This window comes from Anser anser (genome assembly GCF_964211835.1).
Source record: "Anser anser genome assembly, chromosome: 2".
Classification (NCBI taxonomy): Eukaryota; Metazoa; Chordata; class Aves; order Anseriformes; family Anatidae; genus Anser; species Anser anser.
Genome location: NC_139721.1, coordinates 108,552,000 through 108,578,989, shown reverse-complemented (window position 1 = coordinate 108,578,989; position 26,990 = coordinate 108,552,000). Strand labels below are relative to the sequence as shown.

The following is a 26,990-nucleotide window of genomic DNA, read 5'->3' as shown; positions in this document are numbered from 1 at the left end:
TTCCTTTCTTCCCTTTTTCTTTTCCAGTATAAAGTGCACTGTCTGGAGAACTGCCACAGGCTCATCAGCATTTGGCCCAATTTTAAATAAATCCGTATCAGCCACTTAGCTGTACAAAATAAATGCTGTCTCTTCAGCTGGCCTGGATAGTTTCTATGGCAGCCCCATATTTAATCTAAACTCCGTTCTTTTTCCATTTCTTGCCCTTCAAGCCACCAGCCACTTCACCACTTCACTTTGAAGAGGCTGTTGGAAGCAGAACGTAAAGGCAAACTGCTTCTCTTCCTCTGGCAGTACTGTTCCCTTTACAGAAGGATTGGGGTATTTGCCCATAGCGGTGAAGCTCTGTCTGTAGCTGTTATTTGCCATCAGTCATTGTGTCTCTTCTTAGACCTAAAGGACCCAAAATTATTTCTGCAGAAACTATGATTAAAACTCTGGACCACTAAATCCCCATTCTTTTCCCCCATGTCCTGTTTAATATTTTCTTTCAGAATAATGTCAGTAAGTGTATTTCAGAAATCCAAAATGTATACATATCTTTGTTTTGATTAACAAATATCAATTCTAATATCTGAGGATATATATGCAGATGTGTATTATTCTCCAACAACAGAAGTTCAGTGGATTCTGATATTTACATTATTCTTTTCAGTGCTATGACTGAGGAAATATGTTATTAAATATAATTACCTTTGTCAAATTTAATATTATCAGGTCAATAGGTTAATTTTATTGACTAAATTTCATTAGGAAATCATTGGTCTGTTTCTCTTACTTCTATTTAGTTTTGATTTTTTTTTCCTAAGACTGAATTTACGTGTAACTTGAGATCTGAATGCATGTGCCAGTCTTCCTCTTGTAGTTTGCCAAACTGCTGTCACATAAATAATGTTTGTATTCATTAGTGCTTGGATACCAGAGTGATGGGCAACTTAGACTGAATAAAATGTTTAAAATGCGAAAGAGGCAGATCCTAAGATCATGTCTGCTCTGGAGAACTGAACTTTCCCAAACCAGGCTGGTAGCAGTTGAAGCTTCTGGTTCAGTGCAGCTATGTCAACACAGTCTGAAACGTTGCAAGTTTGGGTGGAATCCATCCTCATGCTGCTTTAAACGGGTTGGAGCATTGTGGCCCTTGGACATCTCTCACAGTCTCTGGCAATTTTTTGAGCAGTGGTTTCTGGGAGATATCAAAACCTAGCACCGTACTGTGACGGAGTAGGTTAAACGTGTTGTCATTAAAAAGATGGTTTCTAGAGATGTGTGATTCCTCCATTAACTTCTCCAGGCTTAACTGTAAAGAGGGCTGTCTGTGCTGTGACTGTGATAGGGATGGGGAGGTGACTACTCACTGTAGTCAGTCTCAGATTTCAACAGGAGTGGAACTGGGCTGACATTGAATACATGTCAAAATTCTTCTCTTCCAACCATATCAACAACCTAAGGCAACTACCAAGCACACCCAAGTTTACTGACAGGGAAGCTGAGCAGGAGAATGGCATACCAGATAGCCTTGGCATTCAGGCCCGGTCACAGCCATCTCCTCCAGCCTCTAGCACAAGCTGTTAAAACAAAGTAGGAAATGTTTTGAGGAATTTGCTTCCTTCAGTATGCTCACCTCTGCTGCAGAATCTGTCTGATGATTGCTATATCCATGCACAATCCTAAGAAGCCCAAAAAGATTACGCAAAGTTTTTAGACGTCAAGTATCTGTTGCTCCTAAATATTCCATATCTATCTGCAGATAAATGTGTGCAAGTTTGTGTTCCAGTCTACTCTGATAAATTTACTCATGATTCCCGTGCATTTTTGACACTTGGGCCTCATTACGATCATTCATTATAAAAGAGTTTCAGTTGATTTATTCTGTGGCAATCTCTTGGCTAAGTATCACAAGCTGTTGAGAAAAATCCCCTCTGAAAATCCATTTGAGTGAAATGAGTGAAATCCATTTTCACTCATTAGTCTTCAATGGATATGGGGGTCTAATGAAAGAGTCAGCTCCCTATTAAAAAAAAAAAAAAAAAGTGCTGTCTGCTTAGTTACACAGCCTGCCTGCTAAATAGAAGGAAGTAGCAATGAAGTGTCACACTTCAAAGACTCAGAGAAAGAACTGGGATGGCGATAGACTGAGCTACTGCATCCATAATGAGAAGAAGCTCTTCTAATACTTCAGTGGGATGCATGGAAAGAAATACTGCGTGCTCGGATATAGTAAAACTCAGAAACCCATTTTCAATGTTGTTGAAGAAAGAAGGAGGTAACTGTGGCTGAAGTCCTCTAAAATTGTGCTTGTAAAAGCACACAAAATGTGTTAGCACAATCTTTTCATTAAAATTTAAATTCGAAGGTGTGAGTTGTGAGTGCTTGGGTTTTTATACAACTAAATGCCTTTGGGGCTGGATATACTGTGGAGATACAGTATCCCCCAGTAGTATGTAGTCCACTGACCACTGAATATTTCCAATGTCCTATAACAAATAGGAGGTAATAAAAAAATGTGAAACAATTTTAGTGTAGTTATTACAGAGGAATAACTCAGGAGTGTTACCAATGTCTTGGGTGCCCTTAACAGCAAGAGATTTATTAGAGACTCTTCCCAGACAGTTTGAGAAAGTGGCCTTAATCACAGTCTGATAAATATGAAAGAGTGATACATGTCTGGATGAGAAGTATATCCTGATGCCACATCCAACAACAGTTTTACATTGGTCAGATGAGCAAGGCATGTGTATGAGGCATACCCAGGCAATGACGGTCCTTTAGGAACATCAGTGTACATCTTCCAACAGTCTGTCTCTAGTTATGATCAAATTCCAGTGCTTTGGCAGAAAAGAAGTAAAAATCTGACAAGAAACCAGTTGTGACATTGTAGTCTGAGGGGCGAAAAAAGTCCTGCTCATTCTCCAGGAGTTACCAGTGGGAATCCAAAAGCATGGATTTAATACAATGTAAGCAAAATGACAGACACTTTTTTTTTTTTTTTTAAATCTCATTGATGCTACCATCTCAGTATATGTTGTAAAATTCATAAAACAGGCTTAATTTTCTCTATCGAAGAGCACTTTGCTCTTGTTTTATGCTCTGTTTTATCAGTTTGCAAAATTCTATCTTAAAATAACATTGGTTCTTTGAGGAATTTGGAAGAACCCTTCTGAATTTCACTCTTTGAGTAGCTGGAAATCTTTTGAATTTGAGACTATGATTATTCATCACCCAGTTTACGGACCTGTGGTCAGACCTTTTCTTCCTTCTCTTTGATAATACCTGCCATACGAGAAAGAAACAACAGATTCCTCAGCTGCTGTGCTACTAAGTGCAAGTGAAACTTTTAAAATTTAGCTTTGTAAGATAGTTACTCCATTGCTTTAAACATCCAAATAGGGTTTCTCTGTATCAGTTCTGCTTTAAGCTCATCTTTATCTAACACAAATGACTGATGCTTGGCACGGAATTCCACAGAGGGTCTTACAGGGTCCTCTCCAATGGTACTAACACTTCTGTAGCTCTACCAGAAAATGTTTTGCCACGTACATTGTAGAACTGCATAAACTCCTTTCACAAAGCCACCTCCCCAGCTTTTCTACCTACATTTTCCAGTCTTCAGCATTTCTAATCAATCAGTTCCTTGTTTACACCCCAAATGTAGCATTGTTGTAAATTGCAGGGGGAGGAGGAGGACAGAACTGCTAAATTTTGTCCTGTTCATATTACCTGTGACAACAAAGTTATCTTACTCTTCTCAAGTGATGAATAAGCCATTCTCAATAGTATTAAACTTCCCAACTTTGTGTTGCCTCCAAATTTTATGAGTGTACACCTAATTCTTGCTCCTAGAACACCAATAAACGTAGTGATAGTTCTTTAAACTGATCCCTGAGAAACATGGCTAGCAACTTCCCTCCTCTCAAATAACACCTTCAATAGTATACCCTACTAGAAAATTGTCTCCATTTTTTCCAGCTTCTTATCTAACATATAGTTTTTATACTAATTTGCATTATTTCCATCTAAAGTAAGGATTTCCCCTGAGGATCAACAATAAGCATTTTAAGTAATATCTTTATATACTAGATCTGGTCTATTATCCTTGTCTAAGAAACTGACAGCTCAAAACAATCCCCAACAGTAATGATTTTAACCACAGATAATAACACATTGCAACTTCTCCCATTTTTAATTTGCATCTCTGTTTTTAATCACTCGTTTTGAATCTGTTCTAAATGTGCATGGTGCTGAAGTCAAACTACTACCCATGAAAGCAGTTGGAGTACTTTTTTCCCTGTTTCTTGGGTATATTTGCCCAATCCATCATTGCATACTTCTGTCACTTGGTACTATCGGTAAATGATACATATTAAAAATCTTTTCTACTTGTGCTTCCATCTAACAAGATCTGCAGTAATGAATAAAGATGATACGGGCCCTATGATTCTGTCACTCTAAGCTGCATATATTTGACTTCCCTTTCAACTGGGGCAATTCCCATTGATCTATCATTCTCCTTAGTTATCCTTTAATTATCCGCACATACATCAAATTCCTTGAAGATTGGGGAAAAGTATTTATTCAACAATAGGTAAGTTAGACATCAAGAATAACATAAGGATGCCCAACATATCCTTAAGGTCACTGTCATGGCCTCAATTCATCCCTTGATTTCTTTATCATTCCAGTAGATTTAAAACAAACAAACAAACAAACAAAACTAGGGCTTTGTTTTACAGCTCTGTGCTAGACGTAGTTCAACAAGGAATTTATCTTTCATCCCTTTGCTTCTTTATTTTATAATCCCTAAAACAAAGTTTTCCCTGATAATCAAGGCCTCTTCTCACTTTTTGTAGGTTCTATACTTATTCTTAGTATCTTGCTTCAGTCATTTATTCACCCAGAGACTAGCCATTTCTCACAAATTCTCCCTCCTGCCCAGCATGCATAGATTATTTCCATTACTAATGCAAATCCATTCTTTCCTGCATTCAGTTCATTAAGTTCCTCAGGCCAGTCATCTTCATTCAATTATTTTTCTATTTTCTAAAAGCTTGCCATTCTAAAATACCAATCTATAGATTTATTTTTGTCTACCTTGCAATATAGGAAGAACTGAATCCATTCATAATCACTTCCTCCTAGAATATTATTTTTTGGTCAGCTGTTCTGCAAGATCCTCCTCACACACAAAAACTAAGCTTAAAATAACCTTGCATGTTATTTTAAAATTTTCTGTACCAAAAAGTCAGTCTCGTGAAATGTCTAAAAATACCTAAACCTTGCTATTATTGATGATATTTATGTCTGTGTCTGGAGAAGTTACGTCTCTTATGCTCATACAATTTCCCTTATAATTTATTTCTTTATCCATTTATAGAAATGATTGCCCTCTTCCAAATCTCAGCCTGTCAGATCATAACACCACCTTCTACCAAAATACTGTCCAGGTTGGGCCTCTTTTACCATCCTTCCTTGCAGGGATTTTCATCCTAACAGATAATGTTTTATTCATGCCATCACATTTTAAGATGGATAAACACAATTTGGCTGTTTTACTTTGCTGCAACTTTGAATTTCCTGACTTTTATGTATTTTAAGTTGCATCCACATAGGCCTGTATATAAAATTTCTGTGTTTTCTTTTTAGATTGAAGAAACCCCAAAGAAAAACAGCATGAACTTCCCCACCCTTTCACAAAGTGGTTATAAATATACCCATTCATATTAGATTAACTTAACTGCATTTGGTTTGGCTTGGTTTTATTTAGCAATATCCACTACTCATGAATAGTTCTCTTCTGTGCCGCTAATGCTTTGTTCTAGTCACTACTCATCCACTTGAGTGAGGTGATATTGAAATATTGATTGGATTCAAATCAATATACATCATTCATAATATACTGAAAATGTGTAGTGTTCAAAAAAGCTTGTCAGATGCAGCTTTAACCCAAATTCTAGAGTTCTGTGGGAGGAGATTGCCCAAAAAGCTTCAACCACCATCCCTCATAGTCATTGATCTTTGGGTCTTCACAGAGATACAGGCAAGGAGTGAATTACAGCACAGTCCCTCAGCAAATATGCTAAGTTCAATTCTTCTTAGACATCACTACAGGCTGGCCTACAGTTCAACAGTTTGCAGGTTACAGGTCTCAGCACTAATAAGTTGTTATCATGCACTCAGAGTATAAATATTGCCGTTAAAATGCTTAGATGTGTTAAAGGTAAGTCCTCCCATGACTAATCTTATACATGTTAAGTCAAAAGACTGCCTACCAACTCATTTTATTTCCTATCTGAAGAAGATAGGAAACCTAACCTTAGATTTCAAAAAAAAATTATAGCTAAGCTAGTATTGTAATACATTTCTTTTCCAGTCATCTTTGCTGTGATTTAGATGAGAAGCAGCAAGAAAGATTTGATCTGTTACACTTGACTTTGTGCTGCCAAAAACTGGAGGTTACAGGCTAAGGTTTAATGTATATTTCTCCTTTTCTTACAGGCGGAGATGGTACGTGCTGCTTTCCAAGCACAAAGATCTTTCCTGGTGTTAGCATCTCAGTGTCAAGAGCCTCAAGAGGTAAGAAAATTAACCTAGGGTTTCGAGTATTGTATTAAAAAGGCGGTGTTCCTTTATGTTTTGTATCAGTCCCTGAATTTGCTTTTATTTGTTACTTTATTTATGTAGTGCACTTAGGGGCTAGCTTTCAGTGTTATTAGCATGATACTGTTGTAATCAGAAAGACATGGTTTAGAGTTAAGAACCTTTCCTGTACCAATACATATAAGATCATTGCAGAAACCAAAAGAGGTTTTCTTTATAGGGCTATAAGTGGGATCAGTGTTTCTCTAGAAGCTGGAAATGCTATGCAATACAGTGGCTTTTTGCTAGCCCCACAGGGCTGCTGCGTGATAGACCTTGAAGTGGGGGAATAAGCTATTGAGAGAAAAAGAATCAATACTAGCCCCTAGACTGAATATTCTCCAGGCTGAGGTCCAGGTTAGGCTAATTTTGGAAGAGAGACAAGGCTTTTTGTCAACAAAAGAAAAAAGCATTTTATATCAAGTTGGTTTATTTACTTTAGTGGTAACCCCTCACAACTAGAAAGCTCATGGAAGCTGTGGAGTTGTTATAGAATGTCATTTGTGGTTTCTGTAGGGCCCAGTAGCACTGTATCATTCCTGGGAACGGTGACCAGGTAGCCCCTTCTGTGGGATCACCCTTGACCCTTCCTTCTGGGAGTGTGCAGAGGATCAAGACTTCACTTGCACAGACTCACTGTCTTCTTCAGTTCTGTCTTCTTCTCAGCTCCCTGCTCCATAGTTTATTAAAATCTGTATTTTCAAATCAGAACTCCCTGCTACTAGTATGAATTATTGAAACCTCGCTGTCATTATGGATCTTTGAGATACAGATTGAAAGTTTTTCCAATCAGTACATTTTAATGGCAAGTGTATTCAAGGAAAAACCAAAAAAAAAAAAAAAAAGGAAAGAAAAAGAAAAACCACAGATATTTCAGGTGAGACTTCAGATTTATAGAGTTCCAAGTAAGAAGGGATCAGTTGTTTTTGCAGCTGTCCCTGATCTCGGAGAGTAGAAGTGGGTCATGACTCACAGAGAACAGGCAAAATTCCCACTGGTGCAGGCCTCAAGCAGTCATTTATATTGGCTGTGAATACAATTGCACCCAGCGGCCCACAAAACTCTTCATGCTCATAGGTAAAATATTTGCCAATGAACAGTTTCCAGTGGCCCATAATGTAATGCAGTGCTCTGAATTGTTGGTGTCCCTGCTCCGGTGACCGAGAAAGCTACGGCTCGCTATTTATGTGGCCTCCTGTGATAATGTGGTATCAGTATGATTTTCTCTGCTTTCATTTAACTATCTTTTAGCACAGAAGAAGTGTCACAATATAAGTGTGTGCACATCATTCCGAAGTTAAAATACCAGGAATATTACAGGTTAAGGTTCCTTCCCCAGTGACAACAAACCCAGTCCAATTACTTTTTTTTTTCAGCATAAAGACTGTCAGGTATACTTTTTGATAGGCATCCAAAAACAGGTTGTTAATTCTTTTTAGCACATATTTTTTTGTTCAGATTTACATTCAGCTATACTATAGACAACCTGAAACTAATTGAAGGCTACCTTTTTTGTGCAATTTGAATAGTATTTTCCACTGCAGAGAGTGACAGTTCCAGGCATCAGGCTCTTTATATCTGTGTCTCACTGGCAAAAAAACAGATCCTTTTGCAAAGCCATATTGGTTAACATTTTTGAAAAAGCTAGTTAGCACCAGATAACCCTAGGGAGAGAAAGCAGTGGGGGTCTTACCCCCCAGGATTTTATTGGTGTGATGTCCTCTGGGCTCGGGTTGTATTTACAGCCTAGAGCCACAGAGTCAGTGTGGAATCCAAACAGGAAAGCTAGTCATTAGTGTATCAGAATGCACAGAGTAGAGAAAAGCAAATGAAGATGACAGCATATCTATAAATGCAACAGAAAAGAGAGTAATTCTGTCATTCAGCTGTCTAGACTGTTTGCTTTATAATGTAAAGCTGTGAATGAGCCAGCGAGTTGCGATTATGGCATAGTAGCTTTGCAGACATTCAGAGACAGCGGTGTGGAGACTGAGGGGATTTACTGAGTTCCTGTCATGTTGGGATGTCATACATGGTGCCTTTAAAAAAAAATGAGGGTGGGGAAAATGCCCTGGAAAAATAAATTAGCTCAGCTCTTGCAGCTTATAAACTAATGAACAAGGAATTCACACACAAAGAAAGCTCCTATATGTATAATAATCCTTAGATTTTTTTTTTTTTTGCTTAGCAAAGGGAGAAGAGAAATACCTATCATACAAAAAGCAGTATTTTTCCCCTCTATGAAAATGTTGAAGGCTCTAGTATTCATTTAGGTCTTTAACTCCTTCTGTGACTCACTAGCAAACATTTTCAAACAGTTAAGCTTGTTTAAGTTGCTTTTGCAGAGTTTTGCTCCTTGATAATAATGCTGATATTTTTTCACTTGGAATCTGCCGCAGTGCACAGCCTTTATTATCTGTATATGTGAAAATAGTAGGAGCCGAGAAGGTAATTCCAGCTGGCATACCGATCTAGCATCAACTGCAATAAATTACTTAGCAGAGAGCATGTTCTGTTACTTTTTATGGTCATGTTCTATATTTGTGTGTGCAGGGGAAGAGATCACATGACAAAACCACTGTTTGATATTCCTGTTTGTGTATGTCCCAGCTAATGGCTGAGGGATACAGGCTCATTCAGCAAGATGGAATTCTTGAGTTTATCCACTTCTAAGAAATTATTTGCTGACGCCAAACTTCAAATGTTAAAACTAAAAAAATTATAAGTTGTTTATTATATAGAGATAGCAGAAACAAGATGGTGAATTGGAAAGAAATTAGACAATTGTTATATTCTGGGAGAAGTTGTTTAAAAGGCATTTTGAGAGCATATTGCCTGGGCAATTCAGAATATAACATGTTAAAGAAACCTTTCACATAAACCTTCACAAAACAATATGATATAGTCTGGTTCTCAATTTTCTTCTCCCTGTAGTCTAAGTCAAATACAACTCGGACTGAAAAATTATTATATTATATTGCACAATAATTTAAAAGTTATTAGTCTTACTGAACAACTTTATCTGTTTATCAAGTTGTTTTTTTTTAATGATCTTGAATACTAACATATGAGATCACTGCTCAAAGGCACGGCACTGAATTCCTTGTGAATGGTGATTTCTATATCATCTCTTTATGTGTTGTTTTATTTCACTCTAAGTGTTCAAAATTTTAATTATTAACTTTATGTGTTGATAACTATATAGTGTTATATGTAATACATAAATGTACTTATATGTTATTTTATATATTAATTATGTGTGTTAATATTAGTTACCAATTATAAAGCTCACAGTAATAAATAGTGCTAGAATAAGTCAAGTTGCTGCTGTGTTTATCAGGAGCTACTCACATTCACTTTATTCCTCAGACTTGTTACGTGAAGAGGGTGAGGTTTTTGTTAATGAAGTCATGGTATGTCTGTTGACATTGTTGACTTGAGGCTGTATTTAAGTGTGTTTGAAGTTAAGCCTTCCTACAAACAGAAAAATGCCCTTGTAAGTAGGCAAAACTGAATGAAAGCAACTCATGATAACAAGTACTGCAAAGAGATTTAAATTACAGATGCATTTCAGACTGTAAATTATTATATAATTTCTCATTAAACTAAAATGCTGACTTCATATGACTGACAGAATGCATGGATTTAATTACTAACATTGTGCAGACACATTCCAATTAAATACTTTGCTTGAATATCTGGAGTCTATACATAGGAAAGTGAGAGATAAGGGAGGGCTTTTCTTTTGCTTTTTCACTTTTTTTCCACTTAGAAAAGGGGAAAAAATTAAACCCAGGAAACTGCTTTTTGAAATTATAATGAGAACCATAAGAACAAATCCTAAAGTTTTTGATTTCTTCATAGTCAAGCAAAAAATGCATTGTAGAAACGGAATAGTTCTGTAATTTCTCTGAGGAGAGTCATTCTCAGAATTTTTATGTAGAAATTAAAGATGGAGATTTACAGTTCCCTACTCTCTGTTAGTTTGGGATTGCTCATTTTTTTCTCTCTTCTATTTTAAAATTACTTCAGTAACAGGACTCCTGGGATTTCTTATTTTGCATCCTAGCAGGATTTGTTTTCTTATTACCTTGACTTTTTTTTTTGTCTTACATCAGTCCGTTTCCCACTACTTTTCCTCATACCTACTGGAGTCACCCTTACTGTTTTCCAAAAACATAAAGACTAGGATACTCCTTATCTCATTAACTCATTACTTATGCAAAAGAATTTGAGACAAGTTTTGCTGCCATGCTACTTAAGTTAGTTGACTGCTGCAAACCAGCACCTTTGTATCTAGAAATAGCTTAAGGAAGAATTTGGTTCAGTCCTTTTAAGGTCCTCAGGTCTCCAATTTACAGAGGGTGCCAAAGAGTGACATGGACAGAGCCTGAGAATCCTGAGCTCCAAAGGGAACCCCTTCCCCCCTCCTGCCCTCTGAAATCTTGCCAAACTGTTGACATATTTTTGTTATCAGCACGCCTACAACTGCATGCGACACGTGGTCACAGCCTCAGTGATGGACCAACTGTCAGTTTTCAGTTGTTGCTTTGCACTGTTCACAGGCTCATTTTTGGATATTGTTGCAAACTCTTACCTAGTTTCAGGTCCACTTTAGTCCTTGATTACTGCGTCATTGGAAGCGTATTTCAGTCTCTATATAGCCCCCTGGCACCTGTTACCTCGTAATTTTGTCTCAGAGGTGTTAGATTACATTTAACCAGCCTCAGGCTCATGATATTTTCTGATTGTGTAGGTATCCTTGCACCATTTCTCCTTCCTCATTTGTGTCTGCCAGAACTCCCAGGTTGATAGCCCCTGCAATGAAAAGGTTGAGGCATCTGAGATTGGGTTCTGCCCTGAGGGCAGCGCACTAGGTTGTAAGAAGGCCCAGAGACACCTCAGGATCCAGGGAATACAGAAGGACCAGATCATCTCCCAGCCTGTGCAGAAGAGAAACAGAGGCAGAGATGAACGTTAGCACACACGTCTAGACTGGCTCGCATCAGCACCACCAGGCAGAGACTCTCCAGTGCTTCAGGGTCTGTGTAAGAAGCAGGCTCCAGTAAGCAAGGGCTCCTTGCATTATTTTAGCCCAGTACACCTACACTTGGACTAAGAACAGAATCACCCTGTAAGGAAGACATTATCCAAGATGGCACTCCACGTGTTGTCCAGCATACACATCTGACATAACCTGCTGAGCAGTTCTGGGGATCGCATAGGCTCTTACTGGAGTCCTGCGGTGCCCTAAAATAATGTCCTAAAATCACCAGACTACTTTTCAATCCCTGTAGCAATGTTCATGTTCAAACTGTGCCATGTGAGAACCCACTGAACTATACTGATGGGACACTCCTTTTCCCATTAAGCGTCATATCCTTTATTTCTGCTAAACACAAATCCAAAACAATATGCTCCTTTCTCTGTGCTACCCAACTGTTTCCCAGGATTTTTGGACTGTGCATGATCTGCTAAAAGGGAAAGCACTGGGGCTACAGCTGACTAAAAAGAAGGGCTTTTCAAGTTGACAGTTTATTCCAAATTTTTCTGCTTTTATTTTGGACTAAATCAGACCAAAGCCACTCCAGGGCTTCTTGCTGAACTGAAAACAGTCTTACAGTTTTTCACTGGGGAGATCCCAGGTGAACTACTAGAGTGTCCAGGGCTGAAAGCCTGCACCATCTAACATCCCTGTCCTGGGACATATCCATGTGAAACCTAGATGCCCTTAACAAAAACTTCTCAGATCTCACAAGTTGTGCACAAAACACTTGTGGCTCCACAGAACACCATTTTCTGACAGAACTTTGTTACTTCAAACTCAGGGGTGCACTGGCATGGACTACAATCACAGCAGCAACAGTTGAGGAGTAAATCAAAAGGCTGAAAACAGTTCATTTGTGTAGTTATTCTTGTTGATGAGGTGTAGGTTTGTTGGTGTAGGGATGTTTGTAGGTTTGTGTGCCTCAAGCAGGAGAACCCCTCCTTGTTGAATGTGCTGCCCGTGGGGAGCTGTAGCGGAAAGGAAAACAATAGGTAAAGCATTCAAGTCCATTTAAAGAACAGCCAAACAGTCCTGGCCAAAAGTATTGGTGTGATTCGACACTGCTGGAAACTGATGCATGCAGTTTGTACCAGGCCCTGGAGTTCTCCACTGGTCAGCAGCTGTGTGTGAAAATGTGAAAATTCCTCTCCATCTGTTCTTTGTAAGAATCAGTGTTTCAAAATAAACCCGTGAATGACTAAATTAATAATTCGTCATGTGGGGTTTGGGGTTCCCATTTTTTTCACAAGCACAAAACTGCTACAGCTAATATCAGATTGAGAGTTTATGTGCAGTCTAAGAGGAATAAATGCCAAATACCAATTAAGTCACTTTGGAAGCACACAAATGTGTGTAAGCTTCTGTGTTGATGAAGCTGACCAGACATTTCTGCAGATCTGTCTCCCTGGGCCATGGTCCTGCTGTTGCGTGGCAGTGAGTTGAAATGGCCGAACCCATGCTATTGACAAATAGTTGTTACACCACTGTGTTAAGATTTACAGTCTAAGAAAATCAGTACGGAATAAATTCATGTCTCTCTGTAGTTAGTTAGGAGACCTCTGAACCCTGGAAATGTCAGAATACTACAGGGTTGTGAATGTGGTCATCATACAGAAAGATCTCGCTGATGGCCTCTGCCAACCGTTAGTGCTTCCAGAGAAACCGTCGCATTAGGGTGCAGTAGGTTAGACTGCAATTGTAAGAGCAAAACCCTGCTACCAAATGTGAAACACCTTCTGCTAGGAGAGATGGAGATGAGCAGTGATAAAAGAAGTTTGGCAACTGCCAACAAAGAACTGGTAGTCCTTCACTGTGGGAGAATTAAGGAAAGTTAAAAAATGTAAGGGTCTGAGAAGTCCAGACTTTCACCACAAGCAGTATGATTTGGAGGCTAACTAGCTTAGTTACTAACTAGCTTAGATTCACATCTGAAAAAAAAAATATTTTCTATATACTTCATAGAAAGATTATTCCTCAGCCTAACTTGAACACTGATTCCATTCAAATTGACACACAGCTGCAATAAAAAAGACAAGCCTTTCTTATACCACATCTATGGAAAGAAAAAAAAAAAAAAAGGATCAGCTCCAGTTTTAAAGACTTATTTGCAGATTGCCTTCTACAAAATACAAAACAGGGGAAAGTAGAGTTAATCTAAACCTATTTTAGTCCCAAAATCAGAGCCACCCATAGAAGTGCATCTCACTGGTGGTCAATAAAGCTACCGGTATCGTAGTCCTACAGACACAGAATGGGACTGTGCTCTTCAGCTTTAACGGCCAAGGCAGGCATCTTGCATAAGGTGTCTTTCTGGGCTCTCTTTACACTTAATGGCAGCACATTTTGAGTGCAGTCTTCATACCGTAACAGCTATTAAAGATGGAAAGAATTCCTCAGGGACATCTTTTCCTACATTTACAGTGGAGGGAATTAAGTCTCAGCTGAGAGCATGCTCACCCTTTAAGTTGTTAGAACCGAGTGTGGTGGATGCCATCCATGACATCTTGCACCCCTTGGAAGTGTGGGATGGAACTGCACCAGGCTGTTGGCAGATGTAATGACTGTGTCTCCATTAAGTTGTTTAGTTCATAGGCAGGCAAAGTTTTTTTTTTGGTTTGTACCCCCAAACATGTGTAGTATGAATGTCAGGTCCTCAGCACCAACCATTTCGCACTGCAGAACCATTCCCATTATACTTGCCAACATACACAAAGACAGCTGAGTCAAATCAACTCTATATTTCAAACTTGCTTGTGAAAAATACGATGCAAATATGATGGAGATTTTGAACTGATGGAAGAAAAGAAAATAACAGAAATGTAGATTGGGGACAACATGGAATTAAGGTTGTAGTTATGCTGTTCTGGCTGCAGCTGAGTAAAATAAAGCGGCTGCTGATCCCAAATGCTCTCAGTTTTCTTTTACTGCTCCTACACCAAAGGTTGCCACCCCCTCGCTTAGCATAACTTGAAAGTGTATTTGTTCTCTCGCCGTGATTTTTCATAATAGGCCAGGTTGGCTTAAACACTTTAATAGTGAGGTCTGAATTGTGCTGCCACCCATCAACATAAAAATTCTTCAGTTAACAATCTTCAGCCCTCAAAACCATATAAGATTAGCTTCAAATGCATAACATCTTTAAAAGCTGTATTTTTATTTACCTGCTGGGTTTTGCGCCTTGCTGGTAGGTTTCTGAACAACAGTGGTCCTGAGAAAAAAACAGTTTTCCCAAATGAAGGCTGAGATTTTCAAGTAGTTGCTTGCTCAAGCACCAAAGTTTAAGCAAGCTGCTCCATTTTAGCATGCCTTAATAGGCAAATCACACAAAAAAACCCACTCAACAGTTTGCCCATTCTATGAATTAAATCCACATGCCCCAGTCCTGTTAAACCTGTCATCAGGGGAATTTCTCCTGGGAGTATTATGAAAAATGTGAAAAAGAAAAGTCTGTTCAATGGGGTCTGTTGGAACACTGGTATGCCAGGCCTTTTTATAAAGCTGGGCCTATGCTGTTAAATCTCTGAAGCCAAAGCCTAAGGCAGTTCTTGTTGCATGCTCTAACTTTTTTTTTGAGTGCTTTTGCTCCTCAGTGCAGTAGTCTTACTCCTGATTTTAGGATAAGAATTGTAAGACATGGATCTGAGTTGACTGGTTGTTTAGGTATTAATATTTAAAAAGACAACCTGTTTTTAATAATAATTTTAAAAGGACAAGGGCATACTGGGAATTACTTTTGATATTTTTAAGTTGTGTCATTTCTGCATTTTTAAACATTTCAGCAAAACTGATATTATAATAGGAATGGTGTTTATACAAAGACGTTAAATTTCTGTTAAACAACTGTGCTGTGTCTTAAATGACAAGAAATCTTATCTAGCACATGCCAAAGACATGCTGAAGATTCTTCCAACAGCTCTGATTCATCTCCTTGAATTCATTTTTTCTTGGAGATACAGCATAGACAATCATTTTATTAACAACCAGCTGTTTTAATATTCATTGCAATAAAGAGATTATTCTTCTAGAACTCTCAGCACAACTGGTTCTGTATTGTGGAGCCAAACAAGACTGATTAGTGCCAGAATTAATGAGCCTTTCCATATCCAGATGCCATATACACCGTAATTCATCCGCAGTTTAATCACTAACTAAAAATTTAGAACTTACGGGAGGGAGACAAGACTCAATGAAGTGATTCCTTGCAGGCCTCTATTGCTTTGTGTCTGACCGTGACACAGAAGCTGGGATCACAAGAAGTTTGTGTGCACTCACAAACGTTTTGTGCAGCCATACAGACAAGCAGCAACTATTGCAGAATAAAACAGATGCAGAGTGGAAGGAAGGCAGGCTAGATAGTTCTTACGGTGCAAAGCAGACAGGATAGACTGGAAGATACCCTCAAGCCATTTGTGGGTTGTTTTGGTGTAACTACAGTGCCAAGTGAATGGCTGCTTTGAGCTACTTCCCTTAGCAACATATATTTCACCTTTAAAGCTCTCACAGTGGGCTTTGTGGAATTACTTAAATTCACTATAGTTTTACAAACAGTCAAGTCACTGGACATGTTAAGTCCTGTGTTGTGAGGGACAGAAATTCTGCCTGTACCAGTAACAGGAAACCCTCACAAAAGTGGTTGGGAGTTTTTCCACCAATGCAAGTGGAGTAGGAGGAGGAGCAGGTCTTGTGTTACCACCAGGGAAAGTGTTCGGCCCTGATTTTGCCTTCCTGTCTGTAGATATCAATGTGTTCTACAAAGAAAATCAGCTACATTAAAGTTGTTTCATACAGAGGAAGCTGGAGGACACAAAGGTAGCACAGGTTTCCTAAAATTGAGCGATAATTTGGCGGAAGAGCTGCAAACAGAACCCCCATTTACGGACTCCCACTTGTGTGCCCTATCCGCAGAAACATGCTGCCTCCCAGCGCTGTCTGGATACACCAGGCATCTGCCGAGCTGTATTTTTAGCCCTGATATTGTCTTTGGCTGGAACTGGGCCATGAAGATTCACAGTAAGCTAAAGACTGTAAATATCCCTTAGACGGTATAGGAGGAAAACTGGCATAATATCAAAGCAGAACGAGCACTTTCTTAAATTTCAGTTTTGTTAGCTACTGTCACACTTAGAAGATTTCCCTGAAAAATAAGAAAGAACCAACCAGCTGCAGTATGCTGCAAACAAGCAGAAATTAGAAGGAAGAGTTCCTGCAGACTATACCATGTTATGGCAACAAAATCAGTTTTTCAGAACTACAAATCTTGGAGGTTTTAGGGCTTTTTCAGACGTAATGACTTATGCTGGTCATTAAGCCATAAACAAAAAATAGTTTCATCTCCTAGTAATACTGTAAACATTCATTTTCTCCCAGCCCACTTTGTTGCAGGAGAAGACCAAGTATCCCCTGCATGTCAGATGCCCAAGCCTTTCTCAAAATTACATTATCACTAAAATATTAAGGCTCCATTGCTGGATCAAAATTCTTTTAAAAATTCAGAACCCATCTTTGTCCTGTTTTGGAGGGTGTCTTTTGAGCTATGTTGATCCACAGCAAACATGCTTATTTTAACGTGACATAATATTCTGTAAAGCCGAGGTCTCATGGGAGCCTGGAAAGAAGTATTGTACAGAGATCAAGTAGCACATACACACACATTGTTTTGTGTGTGTCATGACAGCATTTGTCGTTGAGAATATGAGGACTGTTTTTCTCCTGCAAACACTTAATTCCACTGAACAAGTAGGCCTGAGAAAAGGTGAGTAAAAGCTATGGAGTTCTGCCACATGGTCAGGGAAATATTTAAGTACCCCGAGTGCACCCCGAGTGGCAGGGAAAATCAGACTGGTGCACTCTCTTCGGTGGGACATAGCATGGGTTCTGCAGGCATACTTTTGCAATAAAGAATTAGTCTGTTTTTACAGAAACGTTTCATAAAGTTGCAACATTCAGTATACAGCAGTTCTTCTGCATGTAAACTAATGACTGCTTTTCCCTCAATGTGCTGTTTCTGCGTGGAAGAATTTTTCCCAGCAAGTTAATGCTCTAAATTAGTTTTTCTGCAACAGTGGATCAGTGCGATTAACATTCACTTTGCAGAGGAGAAGAGCTTGGATAGCCTCAACATTCATTCTGCTTTTCTCTTCACTCCAGACACTATTCCTTCCGCTCAGCAGTCATTCCCCTGGATACCATTCCTTTCTGATTAACACAGGGGAATTTCCCCAAGCCATGCCTTGCAGGCACTATGTTTCCCATGAAACGTTCCCACATTACTCGTGGACGAAGGAAATTTAAACATTAAAACTTACCAAAAGGGAAAGCTAAAATGGATATTGCCTTCAGTGTACTACTTTCTCAGTCTTGTTGCCAGATGATAAGAGGCCATGAACCGAACAAGTAGTTTGTTTCTTATGGAAAGAACAGCTTGGTTAATAACATGAAAAACTCAAGGCAGTGTAAAGACTCCTAAAAAAAAAAAAATCCAGGAAGATCACATGAAAAATGCAAACATTTTGCTAACTCCAAGTTACGGGGTCTCTGTGGGTCTTAACCAGGACAGCACGTAAATGTGCTGCCAGTGCTGAGAACAATTTTTGCTGCAACACATTATTAATAACTGCATTTTGCTGCTACAACCAAAGCAGGGTAATTAAATTGTTACTTTAATGTGGAGAATATGCTGACCTTTCCTTCCAAGTGTTAAAACAATGGGCAGGGAGGACAATGTTAAACCGCAGGGTGTTTTTCGACTGTCCATTGTTAACAGCAGTGTCTCTTCTTTTTCCTTTTCTTTTCTTTTTTCTTTTTTTTTGTTTCAGAATGAGGTGGCGATGCTTCTCAAGCCAATATCAGAGAAGATTCAGGAAATCCAGAACTTCAGAGAAAGAAACAGAGGAAGTAAAATGTTCAACCACCTCTCAGCCGTCAGCGAAAGCATACCTGCACTTGGTTGGATAGCAGTGGTAAGTTATGCCCAGGGCAGTCGGGAGGGCTCTAAATCTACTTCTGGATGGTGTGGCCCAGAATAGGTCCAAATCTTGCAGAACTTTGTAGTATCATCTGCATAGCTCTTTAGTCTACTACACCCAAGAAGGTGTTTATAATATACCTAATATATCAGGGAAGGTGTCTGACTAATGTTTTACCTCCTTTCTCCTTCTATTGTTTCCTGCTACCATGGGTTGATGGTCCTAGTCTCCTAAACCAGGCCCTTATGTCAAGGAGATGAATGATGCTGCTACCTTTTATACTAACAGGGTATTAAAGGACTACAAGCACAGGTATGTTGCCAAGCCCCAGTGTCTACTAGCCACAGTGAGGATGAGAGCATTAACTATAATAATAGGGTTCAGAACACCACCACAAAAAGCATTTTGTAAACAAAAGAGCATTTGACAAGATCTGATTGCAATAGTTTATTTTCCGCTCCTCACCTTTGACCTGCGGTGTGTTGCAGTGTGAATGGCAGCAGCACTAGCAATGCTGGTTTTCACTCTGTGCCATTTACAAGACTATATTTAACTTTTTGGGGTGCCAGAAAATTGGCCAGCTAGCTTCTATGTGTCCTTGTCTCACTTATGTACTCATACTTTTGCTGTTCTTGCTCTCTGCTTGAAAATACGTGTTTTAGGTGCAAGGTGTATACAGCTGAGCATCTACTTCCATAGTTCCCAAAGTGATTTTTTTTTTCTCTACCACTGCATTGTTCTTAAAGAGCACAAGGAATTCATAGAACAATCCCATGAACAAGATCTGTGAGCTGACAGAGAAAGAGAAAAAATATAGGTACTTCCTACGCCCTCTAAAAATAAGGCATGTATAAATCCTATTGATGCGGTGCTTTTGGAGGCCAGATTTTGGATTTTTATTTTTATATCCTCAATGAAAAATAGTACTTGCAGTTGAGTTTTTCCTCTTTAGTGAGGAAAACTTTATATAAATATATATATATAAATATATATAAACCTTATGTATACATTTCTATTTATTTTATATGTGTATCTTATTAGATATATATATATATATTAAATACATATTATATATTATTCTTGAAGCCTTAGTTTACCTGCTCGAGGTAACTGAAGATTTTTACAATGTAGCTTTGGAAGTACTTACTCTGAAGCAAAATAAAGTCTCACAAAAAGGTATAAACAGGTTGCATTAGTTAGGTATAAAATTAGTTCCTCTCCTAATAAGAATTCTTTTCCTGTTTTTCACTGAATATTCGACCAGATCTTAATGTCTTCCAAAGCAGTGGAAGGCTGTCTCTTTGACTTCAGTAGGCTTTGGATTAAACCCATTGACCCAGATCCTCATCAGTATTAAACGTCAGTCTCCAAGGGAAATAAATAGAGGGTAAGCACCCAAGCCCTTGTGAGCATCCAGTCCATAGCAGTCATGGTTCAGTAACTATTCTTATTTGGAGCTTCATAAGTAAGGACCACATCTTACAAGCAGTTTCTCTTTCTTTACATATTTCTTGTTCTCACTTACTGCCCCACTAGAAGACATAAGCTTCCCAAAGAATCATTCCAGATCCAGCTTTTGACTTGTACTTTTGAAATACTTGATGTATAAATATTTTAGTCAGATGACTATTACGTGATCCAGTATTATGCTGGCTACATGTGAACTTGGCAGCTAGAATATTTTACAGAACCCACAGGTGTTTCACTTTCTAGGATTCAGGACTCCGAGTGTGAGTAGCTGCTACAGAGCTCCAAATAGCTTTAGTGCTTCTTCAGTTGATTTTGAGTCTGAGCAGGATGATGACAACCCTTCCAGCAAGAAGCAGTCCGTGCTAGAGGCACCTTTGCCCTTGTTTGTTCTCTGCAAGGGCTCAAAAGCTTTCCAGCGTAGTGGGCCTCAGCGTCTTCAGCACTGGGCTGGCTTGCTGCCTGCTAAATGATTTGTCCATGGCTGTAGAGCAGACACTGGGCTTTACCTGCTTTAAGCATGAACAGCAGTGCTTTCTGCTTTACGTACAGACATCCATTCATATAAATAATGTCTCTTTTTACAGTGATGCACGCCATGTTGATTGGGTGAAGTCATATCTGAACATCTGGTCTGAGCTTCAAGCTTATATCAAAGAGCATCATACCACAGGTCTCACCTGGAGTAAAACTGTAAGTACCCTTTACTTGTTCATGAAGAACCATGAAATGCCAGTAACCAATTTGACTTTTAATGTAGGTCATTACCTACACATCTAGGCCAGGAACAGAAGTCATGCTCAATGAACTTCCCACTCAGCTGATAGGTAGGTAGAGAAGATGTATTAGGCCACTGTGGTACAGGTTTTGAGGAAGAGAGAAGAATTATTTGAGATGATTACAACCATAATCCCTAGCTGCAGAGGGTGAGGAAAGGCACAGTTCTCTGGGTCTGATACGGTAAAATGTAGGAGCAAAGGCAAAACCAAAGAATTTAAAGGGCACATCAGAATGAAGGAAAATTAGGTGAGTGTGGTGGGGGAAGGAAAAGGATGATGTAAAAAGTCTGAACAAAGAGAGAGGTTTAATAACAGGAAACAGAAACACAAGGAATTCATACCGAGTTCTTACTCCATAGATAGCCATCTTTATAAAACTATTATTTTATACATACAGATAATTTCTGAAATGCATACTTCATATATGTATACACAGAGAGCTAGTATATATGACTGTGTGCTATTTATGCTCTCTTTATAAACATCTTCTGTCTGTTACATCTGGGATGCATAGCAAGATGATGGCAATATTGTTCTTAAAGAGAGGTATAAACACGAAGAATATATTTTCTGTTGGGTGTAAGTGTAAGAGTTTATGTCCACTGTCTACACTAATGCGATGTTCTACATGGGATTAGAATAATGCGCTTGTGTTTATTACCAAGTTACGAGAATTGCTGGAGTATGTTAAGCTCTTTGCTGTCGTTTCCTAAATCTACCAGTGCGCACACATACTTGCACATACAGTCATTCACACCAAGACTACATTTCTTCTCTATAGGCAAATAAAATTTTAAAAAACTGAAGGACTGTTAAGAGGACTGATGTAGACCACCAGATAATTTAATTCCCAGACCACCGTAACAACTCTTAAGGAAGTGAAACAGACTGTATTTTAACAAGGTATCTGGAAAAGTTACTTTGTCTCCCCTCTGTGGAGGGGATAATCATGAGAAAGAATGTCTATCACTTGTGCTCAGCAAGGGACTTTGCACCTTCCTCAGGAGAAACTATGAACTGTGTGTACCTTTTAGATTGAAGCAATGCAAAAATGTTGAAACCTGATAAATGGAAGGACTGGAATTATCTGCTACTCTGTAGGTTTCTGTAGGAAAAGTTTAAAATATTAATTATGATTCTCTTTCTTAATTTAGTACTAAATTTCACACTTGCTGCATTCTACTCTATTTTAATTAAAGAATGTGAGAACGAGTGATGATTTTTAAATGATTATTAGAAAAGGAAAAGAAATCGTAGCACCCAGTTGGCAGAATTAGCCTGAGAATCTGGAACAAATTTAGTTTTGTTCATACAGAGAAAGATACATGTATATGAATACATCTTCACTTTAATGGAACTTTACAGGTATGGAAGTAGTGTTATAGAGATTTGTTATATTTCTTATAGGAGGAAACCTCAGTGCTTTGAGTACTGGTAATCTCATACAGATGTGTAGCTGTTGCAGATTATATTTGACTGGTCGTAAAAGCATATCAGCCATCACATCTCTCTATTTCCCTTGCTTTAGCTGTTCAGGAAATTGCTGAATACACACTTAGGTGTGACTTGTTTATTCATATTAAACATAGTTTACTGCAAACAGTGCTTATTACATCTTGAGTGATGAGTCTATTACTGCCTCTGAAGTATTGATTTAACTCAGTTTGGATATCACTTCGATTTGAAAGAAGTTGTGTTGGAAATATGGCTCATTTAAATTATCATTCATGTAATGTGTGCCAGAAAGATTAAGTTACAAACACATTTCTTATGGATGTATAATTTTTTCAAGTTTTACTTCATGTGAGTGTATGGAAATTTGAATCCAGTAAGTTAGCAAGTTGTTTAAATAGCTTCCTTAAATATTTTTATGAAGCTTGGTAACAAATACATTCCAGAAAGCAATGAAAGAAATCACTTACTAAAGTGATAATTTAATTTTTGTTATACATATTAAGGTGAGAATGAAAGTTACAGATTTGTGCTGTGTGAAGTTAAGCATAAAGGTTTGCAGAATCAGGGCCTAGACAGAAATATGATATATAAGAGCCGTAAAAGTATTCCAGACACAGTTGTTAATCATGGCACACAGCAGCTTCCACTTATATGCATAAAAGGAAAAAGCAGTAGTTTGGCAAGGCATTAAGGAAGTGGTACATTTATGAAAGGGAGACGATACAGAAAAGCTATTTTATTACAGATGGAAAGAGAAAAAGTATTTGGCCAGTATAAGTACACATTTGTAAGTACACTATACCAGTAATTTAGCCTTCATATCTGTAGAAGTCAACAAAGCAATGCTGGAAGCATTATACAAAAAGCTGTTAAGTGACATATTTGGGTATTTCTAAAGAGACTAAAGATTCAGGGAGAACATTAACAACTGCATTTCCTAGAGCTGTATTCTCCTAACTTGAACTGAAACACCCTGATAGCATCACCCTGATAGCATCAGCCTGATCAGATTAAGCTTGGGTTCCCAAAATAGAGGGGAGAGTGTTTCTAATGGGCAGTTGGCCCCTTTATCTATAGGTGCTGCATAATGTGGCACGCACGTTTCTGGCCATGCTGCATGGCCGTGTCACAAAGCTGGGCAGTTTCCAACCCCCATGTACCCGTCCATCAAGCTGCACGGGGCGGCTGCAGCCAGCCTTGGAACAGCTCATTAGTGCACGCAGTAGTGTTCCTGGCTCTGGCAACAGCACACAGGCAGACACTTTAGAGGAAAGTGAAAGAAATGTCTTAATAAATTACAAGACACATACTAAAATGGGTGCAAAAAGTTGAAATAATGGCTAAGCAATGAACTCTGATAATAACAGGTACTTCTTTTAGCTTTATAATAAATTGGTGATAAAAACAGATGCTTACAGATTTTTGCATCTGCCACAGTTCTCTCTCCTTATTCACTTTGGCTCTGATTCTGCCAAGACGTGTACCAATAGCTTACTCCTTGAGGCCATCCTATTGAAATGCATGGGACTGTCTGAGGAGAAAGCCTAGAAATCATCAGAGCTTAGCGCCATAAGGCCTTTGCCTACCTGAGCCTCTTCTGCTACCTGTGGAGAATGGTAGTACAAAACTGGACCCTACATAAATCATAGGCATTTCTAGACATCATAGGTACAGGTAGGATATTTGTTGGCTTTGTGCTCTCAGAAGAAATTACATTTTAGAGTGTGTGTGTTTGTGAGTAGGATCATGCCAGGGAATAAAACGTGCCACTCTATACTTCCATCATAATCTGAAGTTTTCTTTCTAATTAATGTTAACTAGATTGTGCATATGTCAGGGAAAACGTTCCTGTCAGTGGATGTCAGATGGATCTACAGGATTTCATTAAAAGTGTAATTCTGGAGTTCATTATTTTGACTGTAAAGTATGTGCCTCCGTCTGCCACAAATATACCCTGTGGTGAGGAGCAGTTCACTCTACTCACTTATCTCAATTATGCCATCTTGATAATGGGAACGATAGTAATTACTAACCTAATGGAGGTTTGCAAGTTTTAATTTGCCACTGGATACGACATTCTCAGATGTCAATGAGTTTATGCAAAAAGTGTTATTATAACAAAATGTTTTAAATGTCCAGTGCTGCATTTTTCCCATGCAGCAACTGTTGGGTTTGCTTGCTACAACTTTCTGACTTCAACTTGAAATCTACAGCTTTAACAGTGAGCTATGTCTTTTTTTAGTTTGTTACTAATAAATAGCAAGTGCTTTTTTTTTTTTTTCTTCCCTAAAGAAGGCATTCTAGTGAAGCATAACTCTTTCTTCCCTTGCTACTTTTTTTTTGGTGGTGCAAAGAAATGAACAGCTGTAATATAAGCTCACAAGAATGCCTCATAAAAGTTTGTTTGCTACAAGGACTGCATGAGTAAGCTGGGGGAAGTGAAACTTCTGCTCTTATTTCTGTAGGTTAACTATGCAGCAAGAAAACAACCAGCAATAAGGAGAGATTGCTGTAGTTTCCTGCACATCAAATAAGTGTTAAGAAACAAATCTTACTCAGGGATAATTGTCCTAAATTTTCTTCTCACTTGCAAGTAGAGCTGCAGTATGTTTTCACTCTTTGCATAAAGTTGTCATTTAGGACAAATTTTGCCAGCAGGATTTGAAGAAATACAAAGAAAATAGAGGTGGATTTCTTTACAGTGTTTGGTTTAATAGAGAATTTCACTCAAGTGATGAATATTATGCCCCCCTCCCCGCCCCCATTTACAAATCAAAATAAACTCTTAAGAGGAAACCTGCATCTGTGCAGCAGTTGATGCAGTTGAAGCAGTTGAGATTTATTTATAACCTGTTCTCATTGAAGCCAATACTGTATCTTCAAGTCTTTTTTTCCTTCCATTTATATATATATATATTCACAACTAATTATATAGTATTCTAAAAACACTCTTTAAAAGTTGAAATTATCCACAGGTTGCAGAAATGGCTCAGAACCACTGAGAAGAGCCATCATAATTCCTACATTAGCCTGTCTGAGTGCAATTATACTAGTCTCAGTACAGACCTTGGCCATTTCATGCTTATCTAAAATAATAACCTCCACACATTTTCCTATAAAATAGCCTCTCTCCTGTGCTATCAAAATACTTTCCTGCAACGTATCACCTCTCTAAGTACTGCGGTGAACAAGCTGAAAAGACCAACTCCTGCCAGCAAAAGCCTCCTGTTATCAATTTAGAAGACCTTGGCTGGGTAAAACAGTTTTGATTGGGTACCTGTGAAGATGTAAGCACCGTTTTAAACCCTGAACAGGTGACAACTGGCAGAAGTGTATTAAAAAGGGCTTCAAAGTTTGCAAACTCAACAGATAAGTAATTCTGCTGAGACCCAGTAACAAGCAAAAAGAGCCTAGTCTGTTTTTTGTTGTTTTGTATTCTAACTCTCAAAGATTACAGGCCCTGCAAGTCAGCTGTTTCGTCTGGTAAATTTGAGGGCAGCATAACCCCGTGCAGACAGGTGGCTTAAATACGGGAGGTAATGGAACTGTCGTGCTAAGCTACTTTTACACAAAACACACCTTAACGAGAGCTCTGTGCCCCTAAGTCACAATCCACCTGTTCCCAGAGGTTGATACATGATATTTTGAGCTTCGTGATTCTTGTCTTTGGCTGTGCATATGTGTAGGAAAAACAACACAGAATGCTGTAATCATTTTAGGTGTGAAACCAGGATTACTAAAAAGGGGGAGAGATGGAAAACAGAGATACCTTATTTTTAAGGAGAATGCAGTCACTGTTAGGATTTCTGCTTACCTGCTGCCTTGAAAAGGAGGCTTTTCAAGAAATTAAGGAAAGGATTTTATACCTCTATCTAAGCCACCTGTTGCCTCAGCCACAAATAGGTACCTGCATCTTCACAGGAATGACTAATAACATAGGTACTTTATGTTATGTACAGGCTATATATATATATATATTATATATCTAACATATATATGCATTGTATAGATATTTGTAATTTGTTTGTCCTCCATAAAAATGACCATTACAGTTACAAGAGACGGGTGTCCACTCAAATGCTCCACAGTAGGTTCCTACCACAAGAACTTTGTTCCCCTGTTTCCTCTGCTGCACTGTGTCAGCCTAAAACTAGATAAACCCAGAGAAACACTGGCGCTGTTCATAGAGGGCCTGGCACATAAGCCCCTCTCATCCCCCCAATACAATACAGCAATAGTGATACAGAAGGCTAACCCAGGGAATAGCTCAGTAAATATCGTTCAGGAAATACTAACATCTGTGATAAGACATGAAAAGAAATTCTTACTGTCTCTCAGTAGCTGGGTTTAGACCTAAAGACATGACAAACTGCATAGGGCCACCACAAATTACACAGCATGGCACCCAGAGCACTCACATGGTGCACAGACTTCATTTTGTTTCCCTAACAAGAGTGGCTGTTGCACTGTGCTCCAGAGGAGAAATGTGCAGTAAGCAAGGCCCAGCTCCCCAGAGCAAAGGGCTTCATTAATCTCTACCATAACTTCAAGGGAATTAAATGGGATTCGACACAGGTGAATTTTATCTAGCCACCTGCCTCAACATAAACAGTCATTTCTTTATGCTATTGAGGCAGCTGGGTT

At 38.7% G+C, this 26,990-nt stretch overlaps 1 protein-coding gene across 3 annotated transcripts in view; it reads left to right on the top strand.

Annotated features, from left to right (window-relative positions):
* The window catches only part of CAP2 (cyclase associated actin cytoskeleton regulatory protein 2), a 65,175-nt gene that overhangs the window by 24,146 nt on the left and 14,039 nt on the right, over window positions 1-26,990 (top strand). For all 3 annotated transcript variants that reach the window (XM_083826831.1, XM_083826832.1, XM_083826830.1), the window contains exons 4-7: window positions 6,493-6,570; window positions 18,496-18,639; window positions 18,872-18,957; window positions 20,700-20,805. In XM_083826831.1, the coding sequence (XP_083682957.1) occupies window positions 6,493-6,570; window positions 18,496-18,639; window positions 18,872-18,957; window positions 20,700-20,805 (414 nt within the window). The remainder of the gene's footprint in view (window positions 1-6,492; window positions 6,571-18,495; window positions 18,640-18,871; window positions 18,958-20,699; window positions 20,806-26,990) is intronic.